We start from the raw sequence: 26,714 nt of genomic DNA, 5'->3' as shown, positions 1-26,714 counted from the left end.
TGCGGAGCCTGCTTGGGATTCTCTCTCTCTGCCCATCCCTGCCTCTCTCTCTCAAAATAAATAAACTTAGAAAGAAAAAAAAAAGCTCTCAGGGAAAAAACTGGAGTCGTCAGGGGAAGAACAGCCCAGGTAACGCGAAGGCACAGCTGGTGGTTAAGTCTTGCGGATGAGTACATGGGGGTGCAGTGCCCTGTTCTATTTTTGTGTCCATTTAAAATTTTCAACAACACATTTTAAAAGAGTTAGGAAAAAAATGAATTTAAAAATTATAAGCAGTTATCAGTCAAAAATGGGTTAAGAAACATTAAAAAATGCATGATCTAATTAAATGCATGAAATTTGAGAGCCTGCCAGTATTTCAGAGATATGATTCTAAGGCATAGGTGAGATCATAAGGGTTTTAAGAGACGAAAGTAAAACGCAGGAAGTTGGATGTCGGAGTACCACTTTTAGCTCTTGAGAAGACAGGTCGGAAAGAGCTGCTTTTTGTCTGTAGCCTTCAGGGCTCTCCCAATTTCTATTCTGAGGGCCAAATGTGCGGGTGGTTTTTGCATTTCATCTTTTTTTCTACTGATTTGACAAATTTACCATAAAACTTAGGAATAAAAACACATCATCTCTTTCCATTCTCATACAATTCTTTATCCTTTTTTTTTTTTACTTTTTTTTTTTAATGTTTATTGTATTTCAGAGAGAGAGAGGCAAGAGCATAAATGGGGGAGGGGGGACAGGGGAGGGCAGAGAGGGAGGGAGACATAGAATCTAATGCAGGCTTCAGGGTCTGAGCTGTCAGCACAGACCCTGACGTGGGGCTCAAACTCATGGACTGCAAGATCATGACCTGAGCTCAAGTCAGACGCCTAACTGACTGAGCCACCCAGTTGCCCCCAAATAAAGATTTGAATAGCGCCTCACAAGAGAGAGTGATGCATAACCTATACATAAAAGCTCCTGCTAGTTGCCACCTGAACTGCTGTCATTAACATGGGTTTTGGGGTCAGGCAAAGACTCTCTCTGATTAAACCAGCATATGGGAGAGCCTGGCCTTCAGGTAGTGGTGGTTTTGCCTTTCTTTTCTAAAAAGATTTCTTAAGGAAAAAAACCCAAGGATAATTTGTTACAACAAAACATGTATTATTCCTGTAATTTAAAAAAAAAATGAAGGGGGCGCATGGGTGGCTCAGTCGGTTAAGCCTCCGGCTTCAGCTCAGGTCATGATCTCACGGTTCGTGGGTTCAAGCCCTGCATCGGGCTCTGCGCTGACAGCTAGCTCAGAGCCTGGAACCTGCTTCAGATTCTGTGCCTCCCTCTCTCTCTGACCCTCCCCTGCTTGCACAGTCTCTGTCTCTCAAAAATAAATAAAAACCACACACACACACAAACTTTTTTTAAAAAATGAAAAACGCACGTTCACACACAAACTTGTATAGGAATGTTCCCAGCAGCACTACTCACAATAGCCTCAAAGTGGAAACAACCTAGGAATGGATGAATATGACATGTCCATACAAGTGAATGCTGTTTTTATCCCACAAAAAAGAATAAAGTACAGGGTGCCTGGGGGGCTTCTAAGCACCTGACTGTGGCTCCGGTTAAGATCTCATGGTTTGTGAGTTCAAGACCCACGCTGGGCTCGTGCTGTCAGCACAGAGCCCACTTCAGATCCTCCGTCCCCTTCTCTCTTTGCACCTCTCCCGCTTGTGCTCTCTCAAAAATAAATAAAACATTAAAAGAAAGGAATAAAGTACCGATTTGTGCTTGTGCTACTGATTCATGCTTATGACATCATGACTCTTGAAAACATTATGTTACATGAAAAGCCAGTCACAGAAGATCATGTATTGTATGACCACATTTACATGGAATGTTCAGAATAGACAAATCCCTAGAGACAGAGAGTAGAAACTAGTCGCACTAGGGCTGGGGTGAGAGTGGGGTGGACTGAAAATGAGGAGTGCCTGCTAACGGGGACCAGACTGGGCTGATGAGGGTCCCCCCACCGCTAATAAAGAACAAAAATGTTCTCAAATTATGGTGATGGTTCTACAACTCTGTGGATACACTAAAAGCCACTTAAATTGTATACTTTCAGTGGGCAAATTTTATGGAAAATAAATTATATCCCAATAAAGCTGTTATTAAAAACATTTAAAGCTATACAAGAATGACAGGGTGCCTGGCAGGCTGGAGTGTGTGACTTCTAATCTTGGGGTCATGAGTTCAATCCCCATACTGGGTGTAGAGACTATTTAAAAATAAAATCTTAAAAAAAAAAAAAAGCTATATCAAGATGCTAAAGAACTTTGAGAAGGGCTTTGGATGATCCTGACGTGAAGATCTTCCCTTTCCTTCAATAATTTAAGGAGCAGAGAGGTTGAGAGTTAAATGTTAAAACGGGATCAGTGACTAGGTCTGCTGCTGATTTGCTATGTGGGTGGCCTTTTGGCCTTTTAAACAGAACTCTGTCATTTGAAGCCACAGACAACCTACTCAAACAGGCTTCACCGAAACAGCCGTAGGAATCCATCTCACGTACTTGACGTCCAGGGTGGGCACTGGCTTCAGGCGTCCGAACGAGGTCATGAGAGCTGATTATTTTGGTTGTTTCCTGTTGCACTACCTTTGTGCTCAAGCCGGCTGCCTCTGGGTGGTGGCCAAGGCAGGCACAGATGGTCCCATGGTGACGTGGCCCTTAGAGCGCCTGATCTGAGAGGAGAGAGCATCTTTCCTGCTCCCTCTGACAGTGGTTCCGGGATTGTACTGGGCTGCCTCACAATCTGAGAGCCGGGGAGTGAGGTTTGCTTCAAGCAAGCCCCACGGATAGAGCAGGAAAGGGTGGCCATCCAAAGAAGAAGTGGCATATGTCCACTCTGCCAAGCGAGCTCTAAAACTTGCAGAGGTTCGAACAGCATCTCAACTCGAGAAATACTTGCCAGATCAATGTAGGAATGCACAAAGTGGAGCTACTGCATTGTACCTTTAAAGGTTACAGTCCAAATTCTTATTCCATATTTTAGAGAAGCAAAAACACACAAGTTAAGACAGAGGCCAAGGGCATCAGCAAGATGACGTTTTAGCAGAGAGAGATACATCAGTCAAGTATAGATAGTTCTGTGTTCCAGAATTCTGTCCATATTACACAGAAGAGATCTGTCACTCTGGCGGATGGCAGGCTTTTTTTCCTGACTCAGCCACAAGAGAAGCAAAGGCTTGTCCAGCACAAAGGAAGCAGCCGTCCAGGTTGAGCAGCAGGAAAACTCTGCTCCCGGAGCGTTTGCAGTTTGCCCTTCTTATTTAAACTGGTGATAATCCGGGGGATTTCTGATCCAGGATCCAAGGGCCTGCTTTCGGAGCGCACTCCAGGCTTCCTGGTAAGTAGACGCGGCCTCCTTGTACTCGTGGTATGTCTCTAGCTTCTGCGCCCTAATGCACACACACCAGCAAGCACACGGGTTCTCACTAATCCGCTCAACGTGGGGCCAGCTGAGCGATCAGCTGGACAGACGTCTCACCAGAGACTAGGAAGAGACCTAGGAAGGCGGGGATTTTGGTATGCTTTCCGACAGCTACCCTCACTCCAATGTAGGAAACTCACTAGAAGTAACATGGATTGAAACAGGTGAGAAAAGGGGGACATGTTGGGTGGCTTAATCAGTTAAGTGTCCAACTCTTTCACCTCAGGTCATGATCTCATGGTCTGTGAAATGGAGCCCCACAATGCACTCTGTACTTGACTGCACTACCACATGGACCCTACTTGGGGTTCTCTCTCTCTGCCCCTCCTCCACTTCTGAGCGAACTCTCTCAAAATAAATAAATAAACATTAAAAAAAAACAGGTGAGAATATACAATGCTAACTTATCTGGTGCTCCAGGAATCAGATAAAACAAGAATAATTGTCTACTTTTTGGTTTAAATAGTTCTGGGAAATGGCTTACTGCACAGTTCTGTTCCCTGTAAGACTCAGGTAAGATTCATGGATGCCCCCTTGGTTTACCTACGACAGACCCTCAAACTCCCACTCTCTGTCTCATCATGACTAGCTGAGCTGTTTCCACGCACACACCAACCGTGACAAAATCCTTGCTTCCTTGACCAACATTAGTTATGCTTCTGTCCTTCCCCCAGATCCTGGGCTTTGACCCACCCACAGCCTAGCCAGCATCACTATATGCAGTGACCTATTCTTAATGGCCCCTCTTGACAAATGACTGATCTCAAGAAAAGATGCTTCCTGTCTACTTGTCTGTCTATTTGTACCATCACACCAACTGCGTACCCCACGCTCCCTGCCCCGTTCTTTCTGGCCTTGCTCACCATTCCCCACAAAGGGATACTCCTTCTGGCTGTCCTGGAGGCTTACAGACCTTAGGACTGGACTGTCCTCACTATCATCAGTGCTGCTGCTGCTACTGCTGCTAACAGCCCCTCTCTTACTGCCATGGTCCTTGAGAGTAAAGTCTCTCCTGACCTTAGTCTGGATTTGTTTTCACTGACACACAAAATGTATGGAAACCTCCTGGTCAGTGTGATTCATTTTTCCAGAAAGAAAAAAGAAACCAAGCAAAGTGACTACTGACAAAGCTGACTGGAGGGCATCATTACCAACTGCAGTGTGCAGGGTGGCCATAACAAGTGGCCAGCCTCTTTAAATAGCCTTTTCTAGCAATGCCTTGGCTTCCCCGCTGCTGTACAATAAAGAATCTGGCTGGTCTTGGTGCCAGTTCCTGGAAGGGAACCTTCAAACCCTCACGATTTACCAAGGGACAGGAATGTCTTTGTTATTCATGGTGGACCCCTCGGATCACACCTGAGTTTACACTTGGCGAGGGGACTCCTGGTGGGCCCGAGACTAACCACAGAGTAGAGTTGGGTCTGTGATACCCGTCTGACCTCCTGATGGGAGGGGGAGATGGAGAAGGAGTTTGGTCACATCATGTGGCCAACGAGTCATTCAGGGGTATGTAATGAAACCACATTGAAGATGCTGGACACCGAAACTCGGGTCCCCTTCTGGTTGGTGATACACAGTAGTGTGCTGGGCGGGTGACACATCCTGAGGACACAGACGCATCATGTTTGGTGCCCTCTCAGACCTTGCCCTGCGTGCCTTCTTTTAGCTGGTCCTGATCTATATTCTCTACAATAAAAAGTATGTAGGTATAGTGTACTCCTGAGGTTGAGCTGTTCCAGGGAATTAGTGAACCCAAGGGGGTAGCAGGAACCCAAGTTTGCAGTCAGTGGTCACAAGTGTGAGTGGCGTGGGGGCCCTGGAGCTTGTGTCTGGCCTGGTGTATGAATGAGGGCACTGACCTTGAGTAGTTAAGTGTGTGAACCACCCACCCACGTGCCCCTGGAGTGGTTTCATAGTTCTCTACATCCCTGTCTGGGAGCAAGCTCAGTCATGAAGCTGCGGCAGAGAAACAGAAGAGCGATGTTCCTAACAGACTCTACTGCTCTCTAAGCACTCACCTGTCCATCCTGCTCTCTGCCTGGAGGGGGTGAAGGGAGGGCCTGGAACAGGCCGAGCCCCAATCCCCCCCTTGTCTTCTGTAACCCTGCACCACCTCAGATCTGCATCTGTGGTCAGAGCCCGGGGCACAGAGGCGCATGCAGGTGGCAACTAAGTGCCCACTGGCCTACTGAGCCACCACCTCTGCCAAAGCTTCCTGCCATTTGTAAACCAGAATTAAACCAAAAGCCATCCTAAAAATGAAAAAAAAAAAAAAAAAGGGCCAACAGCGTCACCTGAGGGAGTCTGGCCACTTGTCCTCGGAAATACTGCGGAGCAGTTTCTGAAATGATCTAAAGAGTTCCACTTTGCTGATTCGAGATCTGTTTGGAAAGAGAGGACAAAGAAGATTTATCAGGAGTGTTTGATATGTACCAGGCCCCTGTCAGAGATACCGGGCTTCACCTGGTACTTTTCTTATGTTTGAATGCGCGGAACCTCCCATTTCATGTGTTCTTCACATGAAGAAAATGTAGACCTGACTGGGGTGAGGTTAAAAAAAAATCTCATCTCCAGAAACGTCATCAGCAGTGAAATCATGAAGGTGACAGGCTCAAACAGGTGATGACAGGGGTGGGATTACCAGCTCCCCCCCTCCCTGGGACACCTGCCATGCTGGGCTACCTCTTCCTAAGGCAGCTGGCCCTGTGGGTGATGCCGCTCAGAGTGACACTGTGGTCACACAGGCTTGAGTGTGAATGCGGTTATAAAGTCCCCTTGGACAAGCACCGAGGCAGGGCCAACAGACCGCCCAAGGGGCACTGTGGGCCTTCCTCTTCTTCTAACATGAAGCTGTGTGCAGGCGCAGGCCACAGCTCGGAACCGGGAAGGAAGTGAGTGCGGATTCCACCCCAGCCCACGTGGGCTTTCCTGGTTCTGCGCATCCATGCTGCTGTGATCCGGATCATGTGTGCCTCCTCCTTTCCTTCCCGTACACAGTTCACGAGCTGACTCGGGGTAGGGACATGCGTGTGCCAACAAGGTGCTGTCTCATCTTTACACACCATACCCTTCACCGTCCTCACAAACTGTCCACCTGAGCTGTCCATCAGCTCGGACCCTGGGGCCCAGCAGATGTATGTGAACTAGGGAAGTGCACAGCCTGTCGGAAAGTTCCCTCACCTGTGGGCACCTAGGCTACACTACAGGAATCACTGCTTCGCGGGGTCTCTCTTGCCCTCCCTGGCCTTGAACTGGGCTCGTGTGGCTGCTGGTGCTTGCGAAAATAAGGTTCCTTTACTGTTAAAAAGAAAATCCAAAGCCAAGAAACTAATGAAACTTATTTCATTAACATATTAAAAGAGAAATGCAGTCTAACAGAGAAATGAGGAAAAAATATGCAGAGACACCATTGTTAGAATTCAACATCTGCAGAATGACTTAAAACCTTTTAGCAAACGAGGACTAGGAAAGACAGCATTTATGTTCATAAAGGTGTCTATGAAGACCTAAAGCAAACTCATGTCCTTAAAATCAGGAATAAGACAAGGGCATTGCTTTCACAGCTTCTGGAGACCGGATCCGTAAACGTTTCCAGCATTCTTTGCTCTGGAGGAACAAACAGCACTTTCTCTTATGAATGTTTTTGGCCTGTCAATGGCCTTGGAGAGATGTTACTGTATTATATCCATAAAGACAGACAGGGGATGCTGGGAACGTCTCCTCTGCTGACCGAGAGTTCCCTCCAGAGAAGAAAGACCTTTCTCAAGACCCAGTCAACGGCAGAACAGAGTGGCCATCCTAGTAATTCCTCTGTCAACGAGACCTACTCACTAGTAATCACTCTCGTCATCTCTGGGGCACACCAATCCTCCTGGGGGCTGCTAGCTACCTCTCTCCAAGGAGCCCTGGTTCCCTGCAGCAGCAAGGATTATGTCCTTAAGTATGAGCTTCTTCCTGGTGAGTTGGTTGGCATTGCCGGTTGGGGCAGCAGAGAGCTTGGAAAACTATACACACATATACAATTTCTTACAGATTACACAGGTTTACACAGGTGTTCTTAATCCAGCCCTATCTTTTAACGCACTTAGGCACACTTTTTTTTTTTTCAATTCCTCACCCTTTTCTTTTTATAATCCATGAGCCACGTAATGATCTCTCCAGGATGCTCTGGGATGGGACGAGGATGTGCCACTTCAGGGAAAAAAGCGAAATGAAGCTTCTTGAAAATGAGGGTCTTTTACCGGGCGTCTGTTATCATCGCGTTGTTTGTAAGCGAACATGAAGATTTAAGTGATGTATTTTCTTTTCGTATTGTGTTAGTATACGAAACGTCTCTAATATCCAAGTCTGCGTTCAGACGGCCCGCAGTTGTAAAGGTAGTTCTAGGATGCCAGGGTGTGGGAACGAGCAGTGGGAAAACCTGCCCTCTCCCCAGCAGCTGTAAGTCATTAGAATAGAAGAAACCCTAACTCTTCCGCACATAATGTGACGCTTCAGTGCGCAACTGAAGCGGAAACCAGTCTTAACAAAGTGTTGGCTGCCAGCCTGCACCACATTCGCTTTCACTTCTCACCACGTTCCTTAGTGATAGGTACTCTTAGTTACCCTTGCTTTGCTGTTGGGGAAACAGAGGCTCAGAGAAGTACACATACTCGCCCATGGTGTCTCCATGGGGAGAAAGGGAACTAGGAATTAAACACCAGTCTCTTGGACTGCAAAGCTTCTGTTAGTTTCCACACACACTTCCTCCCTACATGGAGTCTCCCTCCTGCATGGAGAGAGACATCTACAACACAGCAGGGACCTCAGATCATCTACTCCTGTGTCCTCATCTTACAGACACAGACACATGGAAGCCCGGAATGCAACTGGACTTGTTCAAAGTCCTGTGGGTGACTGGAGCCAGAGCGAGCTTGGGAACATGAGGTACTCCCCATCAACGGAAAGCACATATTGGGATAAGCCAGAGAACAGCTCTACAGGAATTTGAGAGAAAATGGGAATTGTGAGCCAGAAGGTAGTGGTGGTTGAGCTATACTTTCAAGGTAAAAATGGGTGTGGATTCCTAGTGAAGAGCATTCAGACCTGAGCCAAGCACAAACAGGAGCCACAGTCAGGTGGGTGGGGCCAGGATGAGCTGCTGCTGGCCTGTCACTGTGGCAGAGCAGAGCAGGAACCGCAGGAAATGTGGTCGCTGTGAAGGCAGGACCTGCTCTGCTCACACGCTCTGGTCTGTGGCTAGGAGCTGGGCCCCCGAGAGATGTGAACAGTAACCTGAAGCTAGGAGGCCCTGGGGTAAAAACTGGTCCCCAAATCTCCACCCTGAACAAGTTTATTAATATCACTCAATTCAACAGCCTGGGCTACCAGGAGAGGGTCTGGGTCTGCAGAGTGCCTGCAAAGAACGAAACTTTCTTTTTTAAGGTCTAAAGCTATTTGTTATTGTTGTCTGTTATTGTTGAGGCTGGCAAATTAAACATCTTAAAAAGAAGAAACAAATCCACCTGTGAACTTTAATTACAATTTTTTTAAGGGAATAGTAAAGAAACAGAAAAGCAACTCAAAAGTGAAAAGAGCTAGGGCTAACCTTGATTAACATGGGTTTGGACTGTGCAGGGTCCATGGACACAAGGATTTTTTCAATAAGTACAATATTGTAAATGTGTTTTCTTTTTGATATTCTTAACTTTTTTTCTGGTTTGCTTTATGGTGAGAATACAGTATATAATACATGCACCATGAAATACATGCAATCAACTGTTCATGTTATCAGTAAGTCTTCTAGTCAGCAGCAAGCTATTGGGGGTTAAGTTTTTGAGAAATCCAAGTTATACATGGAATTTTCAATGGTAAGGGGGGTTAGAACCCATAAACCCCCCATTGTTTCAGGGTTAACTCTACCTGTAAATGGTGGAAATCCTACCACAGTCACTCAGTGGCAGCTCAGTCCATCTGAGATGAAAATGCCTTTGGTGGAGAGGCCATTTCCCTGCAGCCCGCCCCTCCCACAGGCCACTGAAGACTATAGTGGCTCACTGGGAGGGAAAAGCAGAGTGGGATCTGCTGAGGATTTAGAAGAAGAAAACTCAGCAAGGCAGATGTATGAACCGCACAGGAGTTTCATGTCTAGCAGACCACATGTTCTACATTCAGTAGAAGCCAATATGAAGACAAAAAGTCGGCTTTCATGGTTACCTTTCTGCCAGTCCAATCACTGTGGAGCTTCAAGAATGATTTTTGGCTTCCAAGCTTGACCTATGAAACCAGAATCCCTGTAAAGCCCAGGGAAGTGTTCTTTTCAAAAATTTCCAGGGGAAAGAACAGTTTTTCCAAAATAAATGGTGGCAGGACAATTGGATATCCTCATGCAAAAGAATGAGGCTGGACCCCTACCTCACACCTTATAGAAAGATTAACTCAACAGGGATCAAAGTCATCAACCTAAGAGCTAAAACTATGAGAAGAAAACAAAGCAAATCTTTGTGACATTGAATCAAGCAATGGTTTCTTACCTTTGACGCTAAAAGCACAAAAACCACCCATGAAAAAAACAGATAAAATGGCCTTCATCAAATTTTAAAACTTCCATGTTTTAAAGGACACTTACAAAAAGTGAAGACAACCCACAGAATTGCAGAAAAATATGTTCAAATACATCTGTGACAAAGGACTAGTATCCAGAATATATAAAGAAATCTTGAAACTCAACAATAAAAAGATAAAACCAAGTTAAAAAACAGGCAAAGGATCAGAATAGATATTCTCCAAAGAAGATATACAAAGGGCTAATAAGTACATGATAAGATGCTTAACATCAAAAGAAGCTCAAATAGTTATTAGGGAAATGCACAGCAAGATCACAACAAGATAGTACTTCAGGTGGGGACCAAAGTGGGACTAGGCATGAGCTCTCTGAGAGCAACCTTGGATCTGACAGCCCAGAGAAGGGCTGGAGTAGGAAGGGTGGGGCCATGGGTTGAAACCAAAACTGGACCTATGTGAACCCTTAACCCCAACCTGCTCAATTTGGAGAAGCCCTGAACAAAAACCCTGGCTATATCAAACTGCGCAAGATCTGGGCAGCCCAGAACGTCTCCAAGACGACTGCCACATCACAGAACCATATCTATCTCACTGCTGACAACCTTGTCCTGAACCTACAGGATGGATGGTTTCCGAGGCAGTGACAGGCTCATCAAGGGTAAGAAATGAGCCTGGTGCCCAGGAACTCCACCGCCAGAGATATGGATCTGTTTCTCCCCTGGTTTTTGAGAAGCCAGTTCGGGGGCCACGCCCCATCAAATTCCCCAGTATCATGTGATGGTCCCTTCTGCATCTGGCCTCCCAGCCCTTCTTGGCTGAACAAAACCTGACTAATTTTGGGGGGAATGATTTTGCTCCTCCCTTGTTGGCCAGAGGTGCTGGGACAGTCTGATTTCTGAGTGATTTCCTACAGTGTTGGTTCCTCCCTCCAGGGTGTGAGGCTATAACCACCATCCCAGGAATTCTCAATAAATTTTTATTTCTTAAGCTGAGAAAAAAAAGACAATAACGAGTGTTGTAAAGGATATAGGATAATTGAAACCCATACATTGCTAGTAGGAGTATAAAATAGGGCAGCTGCTGCAGAAAACAGTTTGACAGTTCCTCAAAAAAGCAAAAGCCTAAAACCCCCCCCACAAAACTCCCAAGGTTACCATATGACCCAGCAATTCTATTCCAAGGTATACCCAAGAGAATTGAAAACATATGTCCACCTAAAAGATTCTATAAATGTTCGCAGCAGCATTATTCCCACAGCCCCAAAGTGAAATAACCCAAATGTCCACTGATGGAAGAATGGAGAAACAAAAAGTGGTCAGATCCAGACCATGGAATATCGGCATGAAGGACTGATGATAAATGTTACCATGAAGGAGGGATGACACACGTTACAACATGGATGAGCCTTGAAAACTTGGGCTAAGTAAAATAAGTCATATATTGTATGATTTCATGTAGCGAAAAGTCCAGACCAGACAAATCCATAGAGACGTAAAGGAGATTCATGGAGCTGGAGAAGAGCATGGGGAATGATAGCCAAAGGGTGCAGGCTTTCTTTTTGGGGTGAATGAAACTTCTGGAATTAGATAGTGGTAACACATGACTGCACAGCCACCATCTCCTTCTGCCCAAGATGCTGTACCTGGCCTGAAGGCACCTGATTCCTTTCTTTGTTGTTCCCTGTGGGAAGCCATTGGCAGTGACATCCAGAGGCTGCTCAGGAACTGCACTCCAGCTGATGGCTGTGAAAAGACAAGATTCTGAAATTACGACAGTTCAGTTTCCTGTGACCGTCAAGAGTGTTTTAACAAAAATATTTCCCTGCCTCTGCAGATTCATGAGAGTTGGGTATGACATCAGAGTCTAAGGCTGCCACTGATGGATGGCCTCCAGAATATGGTGTATAAAGTGGTTTGTGATTCATCATCATCATTATCATTATAAAATCTAATAAACATTAAGCACTCATCATATGTTGGACATACAGTAAATGCATGAAATAGAATCTCTCATTTAATCCTCATAACAGCCCTAATAAGAATGAGAGATTTTTCTTTCATTCCGTAATCCCATCATCTATTTTCCCATCCTCCCTCACGCCCCCGCCCTTTGGTAACTGTCAGTGAACTCTATAGTTAAGAGTCATTTTTGGCTTGTCTCTTTTTCCCCTTTGTCTTTTGCTTCTTAATTCCACATGAGTGAGATCACATGGTATTTGTCTTTCTCTGATTTATTCACTTAGCATAATACTCTCTAGCTCTATCCATGCTGTTGAAAACAGCAAGATTTCATTTTCTTTTATGACTGAGTACTATACCATTGTATATATACACCACCTCTTCTTTACCCATTAATCTGCCAATGGACACCTGGGCTGTTTCCATGATTTGGATATTGTTGATAATGCTGCAATAAACATTAGTGTTTTTGTACTTTTGGGTAAATACCCAGTAGTGTGATTACTGGATTTATTTAAATTTTTTTAAATCTCTTTTTTTAATGTTTCTTTATTTTTGAGAGGGAGAGAGACAGAGGCAGAGGGAGAGAGAGGCTCTGAAGTGGGCTCCACGCTGACAGCAGAGAGCCTGATGCGGGGCTCGAACTCACAAACCGTGAGATCACGACCTGAGCTGAAGTCAGATGCTTAACTGAATGAACCACCCAGGTGCCCCTATATTTAGTTTTTTGAGAAACCTCCGTACTGTTTTCCACAATGGCTGCACCAGTTTGCATTCCCACTAACAACAGGGCAAGGTGGTTCCTTATTCGCCACATCCTCGCCAACACCTGTTTCTTGTGTCTTTGATTTTAGCCATTCTGACAGGCTTGAGGTGATAGCTCACTGTTGTTTTGATTTGCATTTCCCTAATGACAAATGATGTTGAGCATCTTTTTCAAGTGTCTGTTGGCCATCTAGATGCCTTCTTTAGAGAAATGTCTATTCATGTCTTCTGCCCATTTTAAATTGCATTCCTTGTTTAAGAAATGATATTCTTATCTGAGCATGAAGAACTTGAGGCTAAGACAGGATAAGTAAGTTGCCCAGGGTCACGGAGAGCATGAGGGTGTCTCCCAAGCCCGCACTGTTGACCACTCAGGTAACAAACTATCTTCCTGGGCTGGGTGGACACAGGCCCTCCCAGGCCATCCCACGGTCTGGGGAAAAGTCACTCCAGGTACGGGGAACCAGGATACCTTACCTGCACCACAAGGGACAAACCGGCCTGGGCTGTCAGCCCTTTTTGCCTGCACTGCACTGCGGCTCTGCTCAAACAGTAAACCCGACTGTCGTATCGTCACTTCTTGAACTCCAAAGCCTTTGGGTAAAGCTGAGACGTTCTGACACCTGAATGTGAGGGAAAATGCATTTGGTTGAGGCTGTGTGTTCGAGGAAGAGAGCGTGGAGGACTGTGGACCACGTCACCCCCAAGTCTCAATGAGAGGGTGTAACAGAACAGAATCTAGGTCATATGAACCTCACGGCTGGAGGAAGGTCCCTTCCCATCACTCTGAAGTGAAAACAATGAACTGAGTCACCACCCCTCAGTGACGTGAGCGACTCCAAACTCTACTCCCGGTACTGGTTTTGAAAGATTTGAAAACCTTAAATAGAAGTATTAGCTTGTGGCCTCTGCTTCCTAGGGAAGCCTTCAAACACACCAGAAACCAAAACTATCCTACAATATAAAAGCTTCCGTTTTTTCCTCTTGTATCTTTCACACAATCTATATGCCAACATGACGCTGCTTTGGAACTGAGCAGACAGCAACTTTAAGGTCTCAGATTAGGGAAAGCATGAGAAACTCAGAAAATATCTTGCACATAGTGCCTAGAGTTGCCTTTTTTAAGTTTATATATTTCTTTGAGAGGGGGTGTGCATGCATGTGAACATGAGTGGTGGAGGGGCAGAGAGAGAGGGAGGGAGAGAATCCCAGCAGATTCCATGCTGTTAGTGCAGAGCCTGATGTGGGACTCGAACTCATGAACCGTGATATCATGGCCTGAGCAGAAATCAAGAGTCTGACACCTAACTGACTAGGCCATTCAGGCGCCCCTGGGTTGCTTAAAAAAAAAAAAATCTTAGGGGGCACCTGGGTGGCTCAGTCGGTTGGGTGTCAGACTCTTGATTTCGGCTCAGGTCATGATCCCAGGGTCATGCGCCAAGCATGGAGTCTCCTTTGGATTCTCTCCCTCTGCCCCTTTCCCTACCTCAAGCATGATTTCTGTAAAATTAAATTAGATTAAAAAATATTATTCATCCATTTAAAGTATAAAATTCCGGGGCGGGGAGGGGGCGTCTGGGTGGCTCAGTTGGTGAAGCGTCCAACTCTGGATTTTGGCTCAGGTCATGATCTCACAGTTTGTGGGTTTGAGCCCTGAGTAGGGCTCTGTGCTGACAGCGTGGAGCCTGCTTGGGATTCTCTCTCTGCCCCTCCCCTGCTTATGCATGCTCTCTCTCTTTCTCTCTCTCTCTCTCAAAATAAATAAATAAACTTAAAAAAATGACCAAAATGAACTTATTGTATCTTTTAACTTGCTCTTTGAACATCATGAATATTTCTAAGTCAAATATTCATCAGTATTAGTTTTAACAAAAATCTATTGCTAGCCACTTCACTGGTTTCCTTTTCTTTTTAAAATACGACTACGTGGGGTGCCTGGATGGTTTACTTGTTTAAGTGTCCCACTCTTGATCTCAGCTCTTGGTCTTGATCTTAGGGTTGTGAATTCAAGCCCACATTGGGGCTCTGTGCTGGGTATGGATTCTACTTTAAAAAAAAAAGTGCACATAAAGTTAAATGTTTGAGCACTTAATTATTTCCTTAGGACAAACTCCTAGCAATGGAACCACTGGAACAAAATGTATGGATTTTTAAGTTTTTATTTATTTTGAGAGAGAGAAAATGTACGCATGAGTTGGGGGCGGGCAGAGAGAGGGAGAAAGAATCCCAAGCAGGTTCCATGCTGCTCCATGCTGTCAGTGCAGAGCCCGACATGGGGCTTGATCCTAGGAACCGTGAGATCATGACTTGAGCTGAAATCAAGCACGGGACGCTCAACTGACTGAGCCACCGAGGTGCCTCCGTACGGATGTCCTGAAGGCTCTCTGGACATACTCCCAGACCGTTTCTCAGAAAGACTGTTCCACTTGAGCCCTCCCTCCCTGCCCTCTCACCTCCCAGTCAGAGCTCTCTGCATGGCCTCCTGGCTGTACGGGCACCTCCCAATGACCACGGCTGACAAGTAGACAGGCTCTTCTAGAAGGTGCATCAACAGTGCCCCCTGGCATCCGAGGACATTCCACCGTGCCAACTTGTCACTGCAGGACATGGAGCAGGTCCTATCTCCCCGGCCTGGCTTCACCCGCAGCAGCCCCACCTGGTGATATGCTGCACCAGGCTTTCCCGAGTCTCCAGCTTCTCCAGGCACGCATTTGGCTCCAGTTCTATAAATATCCACCACTTTGGCACCACTGGGGGCCATTCCGGTGACAGTGGTCAGTTCCTGTGTGGTAAGATTAGAGCTGTTGACAGTTGGTGGAACTGGACCACATTCCTGATTCTCCAAACTCTGACAGTGAGCCACACCATCAGGAATCTCAAGCCTCAACCTTTTGGTCACAGGACCACTCAGGTCTTCACATTTCTTTTCATCTTCAGAAGTTTCTGGGTTACCAGTGGTGGCTTCTGATGGTTTACTGGCCCAGCATCTACTGATGGGACAGCAGGGCTGATCTTCAAACTCAAGCATTGGAATGATGGAGGCATCCCCACCTGCAAGAGAAGGAACCGCTTAAAAACCAGTGGTTCTCAAAGTGAGGCCCCCAGGCCAGCCATATCAACATCCCCTAGGAACTTGTGAGAACTGCAAATTCTTGGGAACCACAGTGGACTTGCTGAATTGGAAACTATGGAGGTGGTACCCAGTGATGAATGTTTTCACAAGCTCTCCAGGTCATTCTGATGTAGGCTCATGTTTAAGAGCCACTGTCTCTTTCATTTTTAGATTTTCTTTCTTTAACGAGAGAGAATAGGGGAGATGGGCAGAGGGAGACAGAGAGAGAATCTTAAGCAGGCTCCACATTCAGCACAGAGCCCAAGCTCGATCCCATGACCCAGGAATCATGACCTGAGCTGAAATCACGAGTTGGAAGCTTAACTGACTGAGCCACCCAGGAGCCCCACCGGGAACCACTGTCTTAAATGGAGTTTAATTCTATTTTCCAGCTCACTAAAGATCAAATAGGAAGATTTGCCCAAACTTCCTGAGTAAGAATCCTCTGTGGCCCTATCCTACCAACACCCAGTAAGTTAGAAATGCTGGGGTGGGAGGGATCTGGAAAACTGAATACTTTACACAAAGATCCCAAGTAATTCTCAACCCAGGAAGTTCTGAAAACACTAGTTTAGATGATGGTTTGTCAACTTCCACACCACTGACATTTAGGATCAGCTAATTCGTTGCTGTGGGGCCCTCCTTCCCATTACATGCTTAGCAGCTCCTTGGTCTCCACCTACTAGCTACCAATAGCATCTCCCAGTCAGACCATCAAAAATGTCTCCAGATGTTGCTAATTGTCCCCTGAGAAGCGAAGTCAGCCTGCGTTGAGAACCCCGGTTTACAATGAGCACAGTTTCCGAGCACATTTTGTGGGATGTTATCCCCTAAGACGGGAAACCGAAGTGGGAGGTTGATTTATGGTTAAATACATTTGGCAAAAATGTTCACAATTTCCCCACCTCGGAGATTTGTGTGCATGTCCTCACAGTACAGACTCTGCAGTGAATTTCATAGCTGGCACTTCCCTGTGCTGGGTTACAGATTTCTGACCTAACTCTGTGCCGAAAGAGAAGTGAAGAAAATCAGAGGCTAGTTAAAAGCACAGCTTCCCTGTGAGAAAGGAGCTACTTCTTCAAACACTAACCTAATGCATGTGGTTCTCCTCAAGCATGTAAATAACACATTTGTAGTCTTTAAAGCTGAGAGTGGGAACGGCAAGAGAGGTAGACGTGGGTGTGTTGCCAGAAAGGCTGGCTGGCAGGCTTCCAGCAGCCTCACAAGTTGACAGTGACTTTGGAGAACAGACTGGGGCCCACCTCCCACTCAGAAAGCGCCGAGATTTGATCTGCACGGATGCCTGAACTCGAGAGGCTGACTCATGCTAATCAAACTCACAAGTAAGGGCTGGGAGTAGCTAACCCAGGCACCAAATTATCAATTAGCAATGAGGCATAAATGCCAAGGGAGCCGGATAGTCACATTCTCCAGGTAGTGTTCTTTCCTCCTGCAGACATACCATGCGTGGGTGGACATCACATTTGAAAAGATGACCTGTGAGCCAGGACAGTTAGACCAATGGTTCTAGATCTTGATTTCACAGACCAGTAACATTTCCAAAAGATTTTAAGATCAATAGATTACTTTGTATTCCATCAATTAAGATCTTTAAAAGTCCTAATCACCACTATTAAAAATAAAATAAAAATCTCATAAACTTCACATGGAAAGAAATTAGCTTCCTGAAAAACTCATTAGAGTCCTGATGTTTCCCGGATGGCCACAGGCTAGCCTGTGGACCACTGATTTATGTGGTCTGATTAGGCGGTCAGGCTAGCTGTGATCTGCAGACGCTTCTCTCTCCACAATAAGGCTACACCTGCCCCTGGATCAGCCAAGCCCTGGCTACTCAAAGTGTGGTCCACAGGCCAACACCACTTGCATGGTGGGGATCTGTTTAGAAATGCAGACCCTCAGGCTTCATCTCAGAACTAATGAATGTCAATCCACGTGTTAAGATCCATGGATGGGGCGCCTGGGTGGCTCAGTCGGTTAAGCATCCAACTTTGGCTCGGGTCATGATCTCACAGTTTGTGGGTTTGAGCCCTGCATCGGGCTCTGAGCCTGCGTCAGATTCTGTGTCTCTCTCTGTCCCTCCCCTGCTTGCACTCTGTTTCTCCAAAATAAATAAATGTTAAAAAATCTTTTATTAAATTAAGACCCGTGGGTGATTCATATGCATATTATTGTTTGAGAAGCACTGAGTTAGGACACATCCTTTGGTTCCTGGACCAGGCCATCCACTGCTAACAAGAAAGCGTGGGTGAGGCCTGCCTACCTCACTCTGCATGTCATTTTTCTGGTCTTTGACTCAACCAATTCTTTTATGATAGACTCATTCTTTCTTAAGCTATATTATATTTTTGATTTGAATTATGACCAAATCTTGGCACCTATTCTGTTTCTTTAGAATTAGTACTCGTATCTGATCTAAATGCACGCTGTTAGTTTTAAACACACAGAAAACAATATTATATTCTTATTTCAAAGATTTTAGGTTAAGAAAATTTTACTACCATCCCTGAATTTCTTGTCTGCAAAGGGTAGAAATACTCAACTTTCAGACAAAAAAGGAGTGCCCACCCCTAGGCTATGTCTGGTTTTCCTGCCTAATACAAACACAGCACCTGAACATCCCCTTATAACTCATCAAAATTTAACTTAATCAGGTCTGTCCACATTCCCTAAAAGGCTCTATGAGGCGAAGCCAGGGGCCATCTTACTCACGGCTGTATACCCAGTGTGTCACACTGTACGTGACAAGTAGTAGGACATATTTCTTGAATGAATGAACGAATGAATGAATAGAATGAGTTTCAGCATAAATCTCTATAGAACTCAAGGCTTTGGATTTCTAACCCCTATTGCTGGTTTCAGACCTTGTGGAGTCTTAAGCTTCACAATCCTGATTGGGAACTGAGAACTGAAATGCCTTTCCTTGGTAGAGAAGGGATCAGGCATAGTGGCCCGTTCAGGAAAAGGCACTATCCACCGGCTGTAGCTACACTTCAGCCTGAAGAGCTTTTTTTGAGAAACACATCAATGGATAAGACAAACATAAAGAAATAGACAATGTAACATCGTCTAAAGGCTTGAAGATACTTACAGGGTGTATGGCTGGAGAAAAACACAAACGAGAGGCCTGGTCTGAGTTTCCACAGCCCTCTCTGAGTTCCAGGGACAAAAATGCTATCCTGCTTCAGGGAGGCCGCCAAATGGAGCTGATGGAGAAGGTACCTAATAGGGTGCAAGATGTTATTCAAATGAACAACCAATCATTGTGGTAAAGGGAAAGATTCTGGCTGGGAGATTTTCTAAGAAAGAAAGAGCTACTGCAGACCAATGGGACTGGCACTGGAATCTAAAATTACGAGAATGATCTAGACCAGTGATTCTCAAAATGTGGCCCTTGTACCAGCAGGATCAGCATCATCTGGAATTTGTTAGAAATGCAATCTGAACCTACTGAATCGGAATCTCTAGGGGGTGGGCCTAGATCTGGGTTTTCACAAACCTAGGTCATTCAAAAGTGTAGTTCATAGACTGACATGGTCAGTATTACCCGAGAGCTTAATAGAAATGCAAATTCTGGAACCCCCATGGTAGGCTGAATCAGATTGCCTGGGAAGGTGGCTTTACCTTTGGAAACTCCTTCTGGCTATGACCTCAGCATGGCTATCATTGAGGATGTCTCCTGTGGCAAAGACAGGACACTAGTGAAGACATATGGAACCTGGAGAGGCCCTGTTTCCTAGAAGTAGAACACAGCGGTTCCCCCAGCAGTCAGGATGGCCACACAGCTCCTTGAGGACTTTGTCAGAAAGTATTACAATGATTAATGGCAATGCAGGGTTTCCTCAACTCAGCACTACTGTCTATTTTTGGTTAAAAAAATTCTTTGTTGTGGTGGTCTGTCCTGTGGAAATGCAGGATGTTTAGCAGCACTCCTGGCCTCTACTCCTGGCTTGTCCCCTTTCTGTGACAACTGAAAATATCTCCAGCCATTGCCAAATGTCCTCTGGGGGGCAAAATCTCCCCATAGGCAAGAACTACTGATTTATAGGAAGACTGGAGGGCAAGTCTTTTGTACTCTGGTATCACGCTTGTTCTTATGGTGATATAACTTCATCAAATCCAATCCATAATGGTCCTGGAACACAGGATCAAGGCTGCGAAATTGGGGAAAGCAAGCCTGAGATGGAATCTGCTAACTGGAAGCAGAAGGTGGAGATGCCAGATCTCTAAGGGATTTCCATATTCTTGTTGGTGCCCAGATCTCCTTTTGATTGCTTGTGGAGGCTTCAGACATAACGCAGAGCAGCTGAGTCTGGGGAACTTTTGGTTTGAGCGTGAACATATGGGCCAACTTTCAATCTACTCAGAAAGCATGGTCCTGGAGGCCTTTGCCTTCACAATTTATCTCCATGCTATGGGGCGCCTGGGTGGCTCAGCCAGTTAAGCGGCTGACTCTTGATTTTGGCTTAGGTCATGATCTCACGGTTCATGAGATCGAGCCCTGCATAGGGCTCTGTGCTGACTGGGTGGAGCCTGCTTGGGAGTCTCTCTCTCCCCCTGCTCCTCCCCAACTCATGTGTACACTTTTTCTTTCTCTCTCTCAAAATAAATAAACTTAAAAAAAATGAGTTCTGTCCTTTCATCTGGAGTGACGGTGGGAACATAAAGGTCAGCCACCTCAGCACTATGACCCCTTTGCTGAGAAGAGGAGAGGACAACATGGACAGCAGTTTCCATATCCCCTGGGGCTTACCGCTCTTCCTCATTTTGGACTGGCCTATGCACTTCGTTCCTGTTCCCATCGAGACAACTTCCTTTGTCACTGAGGGGAAAAGAACGAATCATTAAGTGAGCTCTCGTGATGTGAATGGTCCCCCCGCCTCCGTTCTCGGGTCTCGCGTGTGCACGTTCCTCTAGAGCATTCCTACAGGCTGAACCAGCCGAGGGCTGTGGTTCCGGCATGGCCGTCTCCCACCACCCGGAGGACCGCAGCACCTGGTGGAGGGCAGGGGAGCATTCCACACTGCAGCTGACCCAGCGGGTCTGTCCCCGCACAGCCAGGAACAAGTGTACCATCTCTGACAGGAGAGGGACCATTCGGAGGTGGGAAGGTCTGTCTCACCCGCTGCCGGTTTGCTAGCCCCGTCGCAGGCCTGGTCGGCGGCAGGCTGCAGCTTCACCACGGCTGCTAGTAACGTCCACTCACGGTTGGGCTCAGGCTTCCCCTGCTTGGGCAGCCTGGTCCGGTAGTGCTCGTAACACAGCCGCGCAATCTCGTCTGCGGTCCACATGGTCTGAGTTAGCGCTAAGCCTGATGGAAAACCACAGGCATCAGAAGTACAGGAGAACCAATACAAGATGCTACAACTTGTCTGGGTGCTTCAATAGGCGTTCAGGGCGACTCAACCGCATTGTCTCTCTCTATAACTCTACAGGTCACGTTCTTTTACTACGTCCCTGTACCTTTTTCATCTTTTTAAAAGTTTATTTATTGAGAGAGCGTGTGCGCACACCAGTGGAGGGGCAGACAGAGGAGGAGAGAGAGAACCCCAAGCAGGCTCTGCACTCCCAGCGCAGAGCCTGAAATAGGCTTGAACTCAGGAACTTGAGCTCATGGCCTGAGTCAAAGTCAAGAGTGGAGCACTTAACCAACTGAGCCACCCAGGTGCCCCTACCCTTTTCATTTTTAAGGAAAGATCAAAGAATCCCAAATCCCACCAGCCCCAGAAGACACTCTATTTCTTAAAGCTGTTTTTTTAAAATGTTGGATAAATGACCTGAATCTATGAATCTGAACCTACCACTCAAAATAAAATAAAAGCATATGAGAGGGAAGCAGTCTCACTACTCCAACTTTGGTTCGGAAAGTAGAATATTTCATTTGCACGTAAAGTACTGCAGACGTTAGCGGCTTTGGGCAGAGTAACCATGCAAGGTTCATCTTTCGGGGCAGATGTTCTTTTCCACCCTTTCTCAGATGTTTTTTCTTTTCTCTGCCTTCTCCCCACGCCCCAGCAGAATGACTCTACCTCCCTCTAGTAAATCTCCACTGATGCCCCCATCAAGAAAACAACTCTGTAATTTCTCCCAGAATGTTTCATGAGGCAGAGGGGAGGAGTGACAAACCCCAGAGCTTTCTCACCCAGTCAAGTGTTCTTGTAGGAGTATGCGCTAGAGTGTGGACTTTAGAGTTGGCCTTCCTGGGTTCTAACCCTAGCTTTGCTACCAATTGTGTGATACTGGGTAGATGACTTAACCTCTCTGTGTCTATCTGTTAAAATAGGGATAACAGTAGCATTTAATCTATGGGCTATTTTGAGGATTGATTTTTATAAAAACCAATTGCTGGGGTGCCTGGGTGGCCCAGTCCATTGGCATTCAACTTGGGCTCAGGTCATGATCTTGCAGTTTGTGAGTCGGAGCCCCATGTTGGGCTCTATGTTAATGGCTCAGAGCCTGGAGTCTGCTTTGGATTCTGTGTCTCCCTCTCTCTCTGCCCCTCCCCTTCTCTCACTCTGTCACTCTCTCAATAATAAATAAACATTAAAAAAAATTTAAAAAGCAATTGCTACAATATATAATTAATGTTAACTGTGATTAGTATTCCAAAAAGGAACATTTCATGTTCCTAAATGATCTGTCCTAAGCTCCTTGGGGCGCACTGCTGTAATAGCAATGTAAAGCCATGAATAAAAAAAATCATTGAGCTGATTAGATTTGAGAGGCTACTTTGCTATAAAATACTCTTCTCCTCTTGACTCTGTGCTCACTCAATGATCCCATTTAGACTCAAACAGGGGTGCCTGGGTGGCTCCATCAGTTAAGCATCTGACTTCAGCTCACGTCATGATCTCACGGTTCATGGGTTCAAGCTCCATGTCGGGCTCTGTGCTGACAGCTTGGAGCCTGGAGCCTGCTTCTGATTCTGTGTCTTCCTCTCTCTCTGACCTACCCCTGCTCACGCTATGTCTCTCTCTCTCAAAAATAAGTAAAAAAAACATTAAAAATATATTAAAAAAATAGACTCAAACACATGAAAAGCTTCTTAGTAGAAAATGAGATCATATGGTGACGGATATAGCTAACCATTAAAAAAAAAAGGTTTATTTGAGTCCCAACGCATGAAACGTCTGAAAATTATGAGCCCCCTGCATTAGGTCCAATTAAACAAGGCGGCTATTAGATTGATGTGGCTTTAAAGCCATGGTGGCCTATGTAAGCAAACCCTGCTCTAAGCCTGTATATGCTTCTAGGTTACAAAAGCAAAATGCTAAAGAAAACCAATCACAAACAGCCACCTAGGCTATAAAATATACCCAATCAAATACTTTCCTTTCTTGTTGCACTTTATTATGTCTCTCTTCTAGTCTGATCTGCAGAGTGCTCCTAATCATTTCTGGTTTGGTTCTAACTGGAACTGATTTATACCCCATTAAACTCTTTAAAAAGTTTTAATATGCTTGTTTATCTTTTAAGAGTTATAATGTGGAGGCCTGCTGCTGCATTAAAAAATCATGGTAAATCAGACCACAATGATTTAAAACAATTTATCCGGCAGAGTCTGACATAACTTGTGCCTTTTAAGTCAGGGAACCAGGATGTTGTGTATGTTCCTAAGCAAAAGAAAAGCATGGGAGACCCTAGAATCCTCCATTTGGAAGGGACTTTCCCCCTTTCATTTAAGGGATTGGGGGAAATGGGGGGGGTAATGGGCATCACAAGGCATCAACCTGATATTAAACAAGAGGCACATACCACCAACTATAATAGCCAGAGAAGAAAGAACTTGCCAGAAGTAACATCGACTCCCTAAGACGAAGCAGCCCAGAACTGTAGCATCATCTCATTCACGAGGTTGTACAGAAGAGCATGCATAGCAGTTGAAATAAATGTTTTGCTAAACTTGGTCCATAAAATTCAAATATATTCTCCTATATCTTGAGTAACTTCAGAAGAAACAATAGCTCAGTTAAACAGGCATTTCTTTGCCTACAAGATCGCACATTCTAACGGTTGCAAGTAGCGTTAAGAATTCTCCAAGAGGAGCGCCTGGGTGGCTCTGTCGGTTAGGCATTCGACTTCAGCTGAGGTCATGATCTCACAGGTTTTGGGTTCAAGCCCCGCATCAGGCTCTGTGCTGACAGCTCAGAGCCTGGGGCCTGTTTCACATTGTGTCCCCCCTCTCTCCCCCTCAACAACAACAAAAAATCCTATTAAAAAAAAAAGAATTATCCAAGAAAAGTTAAAGCAGGTCGGCTGCCAGGGGAGAAAAGGCTTCCGTCTTAGGCCCCCTCCCTCCTCGATTAGCTCTAGAACCGGGTGGCACCCATTTTGCAAGTTACGGGAGTTCTAGACCTGAGAAGCAGAGAGAAGACGCGCGCCTAACCCCTCTTGCGGTGTGGACGCCCCGCGAGGGCTCACACACCCCACGCCCACCCGCAGCGGACATTGGCACTTCCGGGAAACCGTGATGCACGCCCCAGGAAACACGATCCTCACAATCGGTTCGGACCCAACATGGGCTGGGGAAATCAGACCGAGGGCAGCTCACCCAGCAGGCTTGGGGCCCCCCACACTTGCGCGCCCTCTACCCCGCCATCCCACCACCTCTCAGATGCTCCCCTCCCACCTCCAATGTGCGCGCCATGGGAGGGACCGAGGAGAAGAGCTTGGCGTAGCGGACGTGACGTCACAAAGAGGCTGCTCTTCTAGGCCCCATCCCCAAAGGCACGCAGTGCACACTGGCCCTTGTAGTCCTGCTGGGTTGGAGCCGGGGATTGTTGAACTGAGGTTTAGGAATCCATCGTGTTGGAGCGTAGAAATGGTCCGATGAAAGCTAACTTCCTGGTAAGATGTGATTCAAGTAGTAGCATGATGCCGTATCATGGAACACTAGTCTAAATTTCTTTCTAAAATAGCGCTGTCCAACAGAAAAATAATTTGAGCCAGATAGTGTAAAATTTTCTAATAGCTACATTTTAAAAAAGTCAAAAGAAATAGATGCAATTGATTGTAAGCATATATTTTATTTAGCCCACTGTGTCCAAAGTATTATCATTTCAGCGTGTAATCAATATGTTAAAAAGCCGAGATATTTTACACGATTCTTTTCATACTTCAGTTTAAGAAATCTGGTGTGTATTTTACACTTAAAATACATCTCAATTTGAACCAGCCACATTTCAAATGCTCAATAGCCACATGTAGCTAGTGGCTGCTGTATTTGGATAGTGCAGGTCTCAAACGTTCAGATTGCCAGGAATGGGTATATAACTTGTCTGGATAATTCAGGAATCTGCAGCATCCAACAATTGTATATACCTCATTTCCCAAAGCTGAGAAAACTCTCTTTTCTTATGTTACATCTCCGAAGTTAGAAGTTAAGAGTGCAGCTTGACCCCGTCCTTCTCTCTAGTTCAGAGGAAAAGGGCCACAGGACTCCTCCAAGGCTGAGGACTCTGCTCTTCTTTCCTCTCTCTCCAACATCTTTAATCTGCAGTGTTCTCCCTCTTCTGTCTTTTTTAAAGAAGCACTGATCATGGGGGTCGGCGTCATCATCAATCTCAGGGACTGGTAACACCGTCAATCTAGTTGTATAAGCTGAAAAGTGAGTCACCCTCCTTGTCATTTTCCTTCCTCTAAGCCCCACAATATAATTCACTGCCAAGTCCTGGTGATTTTACTTCCCGTCTCTTGAATCCATCCACTTCTGTCCACTTCCATGGCAAAAGCCCAGTCTGTCTCCCTCTTGGATTGCTATGCTAACCTCTAGACTTCCAGTTTTCCTTTCCCAATTCTGATTTTTTTTTTGAGAAGCCAAAGTGATGTTTTATTTATTTTTAAAACGTTTTTTAACATTTTATTGGGCGGGGGGAGGGGCAGAGAGAGACACACACACAGAATCCAAAGCAGGCTCTAGGCTCCGAGTTGTCAGCACAGAGCCCTGTGTGGGGCTCACTCACTAACTGCAAGATCATGCATGCCCTGAGCTGAAGTCAAAGCTTAACCCACTGAACCACCCACGTGCCCCAAACTGAGGTTTTAAAAACACAAATGTGATGTTACAGCCCTGCTTTAATACTTTCCAGCACTCTTAGGGCTCAGAGATTACACAAAATACCATCATAACAGGCCTCATACCCCTGTATGACCTGACTCCTACTTCATTTGGTGGCATATTTTCACAGGCTTCTGTACTCTATCTTGTGTCACTGGCCTTTTTTATGCTCTTCCTACCTCAGGGCCGTTGGACTTGTTGTTACATCCTGGAAAGCCCTCCTTCTTTGACTGGTTAATGCTCTGTCTTCTTTCAGCTCTCGATTCTCATGTCCCTGGGGAAACCATCCTTCAATAGGTCTGTTAGAGTTTCTCATATTCCACCGACCTCTCCTTCAAAGCATTTATTAGAGCTGCCGTGAAGCTTGGGACCACGTCTTTCTGTTCACCCCAGCACGGCAGAGAGCACATTGAGCCTTCAAGTGTTTAAGGAAGTAATGAGGACTTTATAATTACAATCCTTCTGTTCCTTCTAGCTTACATCATGTTGTCATTTTTCCCATTATATCCCACAGACAAGTTGTCTACTGCTTCAGTTCTTCTCTACCTCCAGTCTTCTTGAGGCCAGAGAGCTGGCTCCTGCCCCCAGCCTACTAAACAGCTCTTTAAAGGTCACTTGTGACCTCATTGTTCTTGTTGCTTTTTCCAATGGTAGTGTTGCCTAAAGTCCAGTATCGCATTTTGACCCTATACTCTCTTCTTAGGGGACTGATGGTTTTCACTTTAACACTATCTTGCTGAAGGATGTGCCATATGGAAGGGTTTCTTCAGAAATTACACCTGGTCATCTACCAATCCTGCCAAGTG

At 45.7% G+C, this 26,714-nt stretch overlaps 1 protein-coding gene across 5 annotated transcripts in view; it reads right to left on the bottom strand.

The window, feature by feature from the left end:
• The window catches only part of ADAT1 (adenosine deaminase tRNA specific 1), a 28,373-nt gene extending 3,839 nt beyond the window's left edge, over positions 1-24,534 (bottom strand). Inside the window, exons 1-10 of one of the 5 annotated variants that reach the window (XR_003903598.1) lie at positions 24,481-24,534; positions 20,974-21,162; positions 20,605-20,673; positions 19,476-19,530; positions 18,943-19,073; positions 15,175-15,772; positions 13,199-13,344; positions 11,641-11,740; positions 5,750-5,836; positions 2,537-3,423 (exon numbers count right to left, since the gene is read on the bottom strand). Coding sequence is in view for 4 of the 5 variants with exons in the window: in XM_029924480.1 (XP_029780340.1) it covers positions 11,418-11,740; positions 13,199-13,344; positions 15,175-15,772; positions 18,943-19,073; positions 19,476-19,530; positions 20,605-20,673; positions 20,974-21,142 (1,491 nt within the window). In the remaining variant the exon portion in view is untranslated. Of the gene's footprint in view, positions 1-1,670; positions 3,424-5,749; positions 5,837-10,166; positions 11,741-13,198; positions 13,345-15,174; positions 15,773-18,942; positions 19,074-19,475; positions 19,531-20,604; positions 20,674-20,973; positions 21,163-24,480 lie in introns of those variants that run through there. The other 4 variants (XM_029924481.1, XM_029924479.1, XM_029924482.1 and 1 more) reach the window with 4 other exon arrangements.
• Positions 24,535-26,714: the final 2,180 nt, after the last annotated feature.

Source organism: Suricata suricatta, chromosome 16, assembly GCF_006229205.1.
Source record: "Suricata suricatta isolate VVHF042 chromosome 16, meerkat_22Aug2017_6uvM2_HiC, whole genome shotgun sequence".
Classification (NCBI taxonomy): domain Eukaryota; kingdom Metazoa; phylum Chordata; class Mammalia; order Carnivora; family Herpestidae; genus Suricata; species Suricata suricatta.
The sequence above is the reverse complement of the archived record's forward strand: the minus strand, read 5'-3'. Positions and strand labels throughout refer to the sequence as shown.